The sequence below is a fragment of the Centroberyx gerrardi genome, chromosome 6, assembly GCF_048128805.1.
Source record: "Centroberyx gerrardi isolate f3 chromosome 6, fCenGer3.hap1.cur.20231027, whole genome shotgun sequence".
NCBI lineage: Eukaryota > Metazoa > Chordata > Actinopteri > Beryciformes > Berycidae > Centroberyx > Centroberyx gerrardi.
The window spans coordinates 22,024,130-22,032,315 of record NC_136002.1 but is presented as its reverse complement, the minus strand read 5'-3'; the positions used below and the strand labels follow the sequence as shown (position 1 = coordinate 22,032,315).

Below are 8,186 nucleotides of genomic sequence, written 5' to 3'. Positions count from 1 at the left end.
GAGGGGAATCCTATTGTCTGACTGTGGCTTTTGCATTAAATTATATGCATACCGTGATGTAGGTCAAGTGGTGCAGACAAGATGGGAGACGTCAGGTGGTTAGCCTATATACTGACACCCCAATGGTAATAGGCTGATAGATAATTATGCATAAAGAACATTGCATAAAGAACTTTTTTGTCCTCGACTTAATTACTGTGCTTTAAATAACTTTTGCTATTAATAACTTTGTCCATTAAAATATGCATTGTGGCGAACAAATGCAAATCATTGTGTTTTTGGAATACATTTACTTTCAATTAGTAAATAATGCATTCAGCCTTAACGCATTTCAACGCCATCTTCCTAACCTGTCATGTCAGTCCCAAGCCACGGGACGGAGACATTTCCAAAGCAATAATATCTCGTACGTCCCTCCCCACACAGGCGGGGCGACAGATCCAGAAATGTCAACAACATGCCGGAGACTATCAGTGACACAGAGAGACAAACTGACGAAGCAAAGGACAGAAATAAGCCGGCTCATAACATCGTGTCTGTAATATCTCAGTTCGCCGACGATAATTTAACATTTGTGCGGGTAGGAAACTCCTTGTGTGCAATCATTGAGCAGCATTTGACTGGGACTGCATGGGCATCAGTTGGATATGACAGTACATTTGCCATACATTAGCCTCAGAGCGTCCAAATTTGAGCTTCTAGTATTTATAAGGCTATTATGGACAGCGAAGATGCTGCAAAAATGCCCAGAAACCTGTTTGGAAATCATAAAACGACATTAGAGGAGCATTCAGGACCAGTATTCCCTCCAAGCTGTATGCGTCTCATAGTTTGACCTAATAATTCATCACATTGACCAAATACTGATATCCTGATTGCTCCACTTGTTCCAGGGCTTTGAAGTTTATGTGTAAAATGATACTAGATGCAGGGACTTGCACGGACAGTAAACCTTGGTGTTTATTGAACTGATGCCCCTGTCAGTGCCTTTCTCACTCTCATTATCCAGCACACGATCAGCTTAGTTTACATAACTGGTTTTGCTGTCACTCTGTCAACTCTGAACTGTCTGCTGCTGTCTTGTCTCTCACACAGAACATCAGCACTGGACTGGCAATTGTTGGTGTTATTGTAATAGCAAGGAGTATCAAACTGGTAAGAGAAGAAAGAGACCCAACTCTTAACAGGTGCACATGTGATACTTAGGCAAGAGGGTTTTCCTCTGCTGCCCACGCTGACTCTGAAACCAGATCATGGCTTCCTTACTTTGGTTAAAGCTTAATTTTGACTCATGATTATTGTTCACTAAAATTTAAAATGTACAGACCATGATTCAGACCAAAGAGCTCCTTCCATCGAGCCAATTAATCCCAAATATTGTTTTGTTTTATAATTGAAAGATGCTAATATGATATATGTGAACCAGAATGAGCGTCAATTAGGTTTTGCCACTCAGTTGTCTCATTCTGCGTCTTCAGATCACCAAGTTTGAAGCTGTATCTGAGATCCCTGCCCGTTTTATTGAGAGGAACGTCAGCCTTCGTGGGAAAGTTAAAACCATCACAGAGAAAGGACTAGAAGTGGAGCATGTCCCAATTTATCTGCCAGTCCTCTCTCCATTACTTTCAAAACAAAAGGGTAAAGTGGGATATCCTTTAAGTGAAATCATGAATGCATACACACACACTCACACACACACACACACACACACACACACACACACTTCAGAACCACCGATTAAAGACCAATTAGGCTTGAGTGCAAACCTTGATACCAAGATCAGCTTATTGGAAATATGAAAAATTAAAGTTAGACTGTTGTAATTAGAGCATCAAATCTGTCAATAGCATGAATCCCAGCTACTATTTCTCTATCAGTTCAATGATAATGTAAGTCTTCTTTCAAATTTGTCTTATGGCTTTTAACTGATTTGTTACACTATGTATGGCTGTAATCTAACTGAGGTCACTTTAAATGTCTTGACATACATGAAATGTCATTGCAACTAAAAGGTGGCATGTTTGTATTGTATAGTCAATATCTGACGCTGCAATGTTTAGTTTTCTTCTCTTCTCATGAGTGAGATTGCCCAGTAAGCTTGTTAGTCACAACAAGCCAGCTGTGTTATCGAATCATGGCGCTCACTAAGCTATAAAACCAAGCCGCCTATACTTTTTAGAGAGTGCTCCATCAGCAGCTTCAGTGTGAAGAACTCACATGAACGAGTCTCCTCTAGCTAATTAGAAGTATTACCTTTGTCCCGTTTGACCTACATTTTTAGCCTACAAAGGCCTGTCATTGGGGACTGTAGTTTTTTACGTTAAGATAATCTACAGGTGTTTTATGTACTTTGTTTTTGTTTATTTCAAAGATTTGCTTGGTTAGATTCTGCCTGTCTGTATAAAATTCTCTCAGTTGGTCAGAATTGTGCCTCACAGAATCAGATCAATGCAGTGGACCATAATCAATACTCTACAGTTCTATACCTCACATACTCTTGAGTCTACATAGCTAGACTCGGACCATACAAGTGAAGATGAAACACCACAGGCCAGCTATTACCCATACTGCACAGGAACATCTACCACAGGTGTAAATGCCCCCCCCCCCCCATTTTTCCCTCTCCAGGTGTGTGCGCGTCCTGGTTGGCGGTGCGTCTGGCAGGAGTGGAGCTGACTCCAGAGGGGAGGGGCTGGCTGGAGAAGAACCTGGCTCCCGCGCAAATCGTCTGGCTGAAACTGATCAGCCGTGAGGAGAACATACTCCACTGTCTGGTGTCTCGCAGCAAGGTCAGCCATCTAATGGCCCGGGAGAGACAGAAGGAAAAACTGGCTGTTGCTCAGCTAATGTCTGAATAATTGTTTACTTGCTGTCTGTGATACAGGCCCATGTGATAATGATAGCTTTTAAATAGTGTGTACCAGCAGACATGTCAGGCTGATATGGTAATCACGAGTTTACAGTTTTCCATGATGTGACTTGAGTGGCCATTTCCTTTATCAGCCTCCCTCCTCTCTCTCCAGCAGGGGTCGATATGGAGCAGCTATATGAATGAAGAGGTGCTCCGGCTCGGTCTGGCACGCACTGCGCCTATCTGTGGAGTCCCGCCAGACTCTCGCCTCTACTGGCGTCTCCACAAACGGCTGCTCAAGGCGGAGGGTAAAGCTGAGAGGAAGGGGCGAGGACTGTGGAAGGAGGACGGCCTACGGGAGAGGGCCACAAAGGCTGTGAGGGACAACGCATTATTCAGACTCATAAGGAGGCTCTTTAAGAGGACTTGATGCACTAATTGATTCAATGCAGAATCCAAAAAAGAAGTTTGTTGGCTTTGAATTCTGAGTGAATCAAAACATGACAGCACACTTCATCATATATGGACACAAATCCCTCTGACTACATCCAGTGTCAAATGTTTTCACTGATGTATTGGCATGACTAATACACAAGGATTCACTAGGCTGAAAAATAGTCTCATCCATCATCGGTTTAATTGATAACAGAGATGTCTCTCAGGCCTGTGGAGACATTTTAATTAGTGGGATGTTGTAAAAAGCAAAAACTCAAACTGTTTTTTTTTTTTATTGCACTTTTCATTACATTCCTATTACACCTGTATCAGAGGGGTAGGGTTTTTATCACCCAGCCTTCAGTAGTTTTAGCTCTGTGTCTGTTTGAAATTATAAAAATGTCGTTATACACCGCTGCCTCCAATCCTGATACTAATCCCCTGGCTTTCACTTCCCCCCATTAAACCACAACCCTAAATCCCTCTGTTCGCTAGCCCCGCCTCCTCTGTTGGTGTGTGTGGGACACCCCACAAAAAATAAGAAAGGAGGGGAGGGGAGGGGGCATTTTAATGGTGTTCAAAAGGAGTGGGGGTCCCCTTGTCCCTCATCACTGTTGCTATAGAAACACCCAATCTGGAAGACAAAGCGTATCAGGGGCTAAACTCTATATTGGCCCCCCTCAAACCCCGTGGGAGCCTTCACGTGTGCGTGTGTGTGTGTGTGTGTGGAGGAGGAGTCTTTAAGAACCCATAAAGAGGGCCCTTAGACATAATGTGACCAAGACATTAGAGCACTTAACCACCAAAACACAAGGGAGAGAAGAGCGAGCCTGGAAACTGGGCCTGCCTGCGACTTCATGAAACTGTGGCATCACTTTACCGGAAGAGTAAATAACACACCGGCATGCAAAGAAATAGCCTCCTTTACCATTATTTTTTAGTTTCTTCTGATGCTTTTAAGTTTCCAATGATTGTGCATCAACACTAACTAAAGAATAGATCAGGTTTGTCAAATTGGGAGTGTGTCCAGGATTTTTTGTGTGTCCTCTTATACTCGTGTGTACTTGTCATTAGTGTTACTAGTATGAATCAATTTCCAGCATTGCACCTCGTGTTCCTGGGGGCTTGTGTTGTTGTTATCATGCTGTGGCCAAGCAAGGCAGAGGAGGAGACAGTGTGTGTGTGTGTGTGTGTGCGTGCGTGTGTGTGTATGAGGAAGACTCGGGAAGTGAAAGGTAGTACTAAAGTAGTCAATCTAATGGGCACACGGAGATTAGAGCAGAGGGGAGGAGGGTCAGAGGGGGGAAGAAGGGGATTTTGGGTCTGTGCACAAAGGCAAGAGAGGAGGAGTCACAGGCGAAGGGAAAGGCAGTGAGGCAAGGGAAGGGAAGGGGGGGTGGTGATGAATCAGCTAGTCTTTCTTTTGTTGTGCAAATGTTACTAGCGGTTGTTACGGCTAGAGTGGCCTCTGATTGGTGGGCCGGTTTAAATTGTAAGGTGCATTTAAGGCTGATGGCTGGTGCTGCCAGACTTTGAACTGTCACTGAGGGAAGAGTGGGAGGGAAACCACGGCTGAGGAAAGCAGCAAGACGAAGACAATAATGTTTCTGAGCTGTTGATCAAAGGAAATCTGCGCTGTCCATTGAGGAAATTTAAAAGGTTTTATTTTATGTATTTTTATGATTGTGATAGGAGTTGGCAGGATGGCTACTGTGGTGCAAACAATAAAAAATTATAATAACAATGGCACATAAACACATTACATTTTACAATTAAAAGAACCAAAATCTTGTCACACAATGTCAAAGTGGATAATAATCATATCAATTTACAGGAGTTTAGTTCAGTGTGGTCAGAAGATATAGTTTTTTCTTCAATTGTTTGGCCTTTATTACCCCTCAATTTAAAGAGAGTGAGTGAGTAAATCAGTAAACCATCTCTTTTGTCATGTGGAAAAGTATCCCAAGCACTTCACTGAAGTAGTCCACTCCGAATCCAGTCCGGATTTTCCCAAAGCCACTGGTCCCACACTAGCAGTACTTATTTGAAAAGGCACTGTGGTGGTGGTGGTGGTGGTGGGTGCTTGCCTACACCAGTGAAGTTGTTGGGACATTCTCTCCCTGAAACCACACCACCAGGACTAACACTGACTCACGTTGGTGCCTCATGCCATGGAAGGAAAGCACCTGAAGGAATATTGTTTTGGTGAAAGTGACACGATTTTCTGAGAAAGCTGACAGCGTGGTTTCAAAATCTGAAACACAAGTGATCAAAGTAAGTGGGCTTATGATGCTTTTGTATGATACATGAAAGACTGACAGCAGGTAACCAACAACAACATGGCATCGAGCCACATAAGGTGCATTTTATTTGCTGTGTAAAGCATGGCCTGTTTCTTGTAAAAGAACAGTGCAGTTTTCAGAGAATGGCAGTCTGCACACACTTAACTGTTTCTTTTTCTGTATCCTTACTTACAGTATGGAGACTGTATACAGTGTCTAAGCAGAAGTGCACCTGTTAGACCTGTGTACCCCAGGTACACATGCCCTGTAAATTAGAAACTATATCAAGAAATTTCAGGTGTTACCTATATTATGCCACTGCAAGTAAACAATAGGTAACCAGGCTCATATCAAATCATTTTTCACTCTTGAATCATTCTAAACAACCTCAAATTTCCAGAACCTGATTTGATCACTTATATTTTTGTCTTAGACATTTGGCTTGTTTGCCATTAGAATCAATAATTCATCTGCTTCAGTGATAAAAAAAACAAAAAACATTTTGTGTTTTATGCATTTCACGTCATTTTGGAGTTCCTGGCCATTGTGCCTTAACAACAGATTTGCAGCAGGGCAGCATAACAAAGGCCTTTATTACACTCAGCCGGTAGCCATCCCAGAAAGAAAGAGATGGGGCACTCCCCCTCAGAGAGCAAGGCCTTGGGGATTTTTTGGATTTGATTTGAGTGGTTCTGTGTGTGTGTGTGTGTGTGTGTGTGTGTGTGTGTGTATGTGTGTGTGTGTGTGTGTGTTTGGCTGGGAGAGAAAGACAGAGAAAGAGATTTAAAAGAAACAGAGAGGTTGTGTGACACCAAATGAAACGCACCCCTAAAAACAAAGGTAGCTATCCATCTCTGCCCTCCGTGACAAACCTCTCAGAGCATCGTCAACAACTGCTACAAGGAGAGTCTTTGTCAGACCCACTGGTGAAGCTTGTATGTAAACCGATACAGGCATACTGGCTTCAGGTCCAAAGTCAGTTACTCTTAATGTGCAGTTTGCCTTCGTTGAGTGAGATTTATTCACATGTGGCAGGTATTTGCTTTCACCTGCTGTCATAATAAACACTCATTGGTACACAACTGTAGTAGTGTAAGGTAGCTATTCTCTCTCTCTCTCTCTCTCTCTCTCTCTCTCTCTCACACATGCATCATACACATCATACACACCCACATGCACTGTATAGCCTGTGTGTGTGTGTGTGTGTGTGTGTGTGAAGGAATGCATCAGGCGTAAAGTGACTCCCTTGTTATTATGTGACTGAAGTACTGTGGACAGTGTATCGGTTTGCTGGTGTAGGGTTGTAGGAGTGGAAACACGACTCTTTGTGGGTGCTGTGATCCCTCATGAATAATTGAAGTCTTTCTCTTGGAGGAAAGGAAGGGAGGAGGGACTGGGGGTGAACACACTGGACCTAAATGAGAAACTCAAACTGCGAATGTGTGTGTGTTTGTGTTTGTGTGTGTGTGTCAGAGAGAGAGAAAGAGAGAGAGAGAGACAGACTGACGGAACATTCTGTAATCTATTTTAGAAAATGAATAATTCAGGAGTCAACATGCTGTCATTTCACACTTTGACAGAGGTCAGCTGTTGTCAATACTCACGCACTTGCTCATATCCATTCAGTTACATTGAGATGTGAGTGAGTGGGCTACTCTCTGTGTATTGTAGTCTCTTGGTGCACACTGACGTGCCTGTGTTGCCAAGTCAGCGTCTCTCGTCCCTCCAGCCGAAAACCAGAGCGTCTGTCTTGTCTGTGCGGACGTAAAGCAGAACAGACAGTTAGAGTCTAAACCTGAGAGCAGCGGGACGGGGATGGGAGGGAGAGGCAGGGGGTCGGGGTGCTTGAAATAGATCTGAGGGGTTGATCTTATGACCTTACCCACCCCTCAATTCCACAGAAAGGCAAGACGACCCCACCACACACACGTTCACCCACACCCACACACACACACGTGCAAACACACACACGTGCATACACCAGCCTACATAAAAGTTGAAAAAAGAGTAACAGACTGTACAGTGAGCTCTTAAAGTTTTCAAAACTTGACATGTTTCTTTATATTTTCGCTCTGCAGACACTGTTACCTTTACAGGATATGTTCACCCAAAATGGCTGAACATTTAGAAGTGACAGCATATTTTTCTATATAATAATAAAGCATTAGAATTAGAATTACAATAATGTGATTTCCAAAAACCTATCCAAAATAAGATTTATAAGATTTAACTTATCCAATAATAAGATTTAACTTATCCAAAAGCAGCTTAATCTTTTCAGGGTGTTGAAAGTATTTGGACATTTTAAAATTAGATTCACTAAAGCTGTTATTTTCAGTTTACAGATTCTGAACACACAATGCTTGCAATCAGTAAACATCACCAAGCCCATGATCTGATATTTCCAGGCAGTCGCAGCTTTAAATCTGACAGTAGTTAGCATACAGAAGCACTGCAGAGGAGTTTCCCCTGCCACCACTCTTTTTGTTTCTGCTTTGCTATGTTAATACAGCGTCTGTTGGCCTGACCGGCTCAGATAGCACCACTGCCCATCCTCTGTAACTCTACCCTGACCCTCCAATAACCCTCTGCCTCAAGGTTTCCTCCATCTCCTTATC

At 43.0% G+C, this 8,186-nt stretch overlaps 1 protein-coding gene across 2 annotated transcripts; it reads left to right on the top strand.

Annotated features, from left to right (window-relative positions):
- Positions 1 to 453: 453 nt before the first annotated feature.
- Positions 454 to 3,771, top strand: c18h3orf33 (c18h3orf33 homolog (H. sapiens)). 2 transcript variants are annotated; one of them, XM_071914059.2, is made up of 5 exons: positions 454 to 580; positions 1,096 to 1,155; positions 1,479 to 1,638; positions 2,629 to 2,789; positions 3,027 to 3,771. In XM_071914059.2, the coding sequence occupies exons 1-5, from the start codon at positions 458 to 460 to the stop codon at positions 3,279 to 3,281; spliced, it is 759 nt and encodes a 252-aa protein (XP_071770160.1). In that variant the 5' UTR covers positions 454 to 457; the 3' UTR covers positions 3,282 to 3,771. The 2 variants fall into 2 exon arrangements, with proteins under 2 accessions (XP_071770160.1, XP_071770159.1); XM_071914058.2 differs by having other exon boundaries at positions 3,024 to 3,771.
- The last annotated feature ends 4,415 nt before the right edge of the window (positions 3,772 to 8,186 follow it).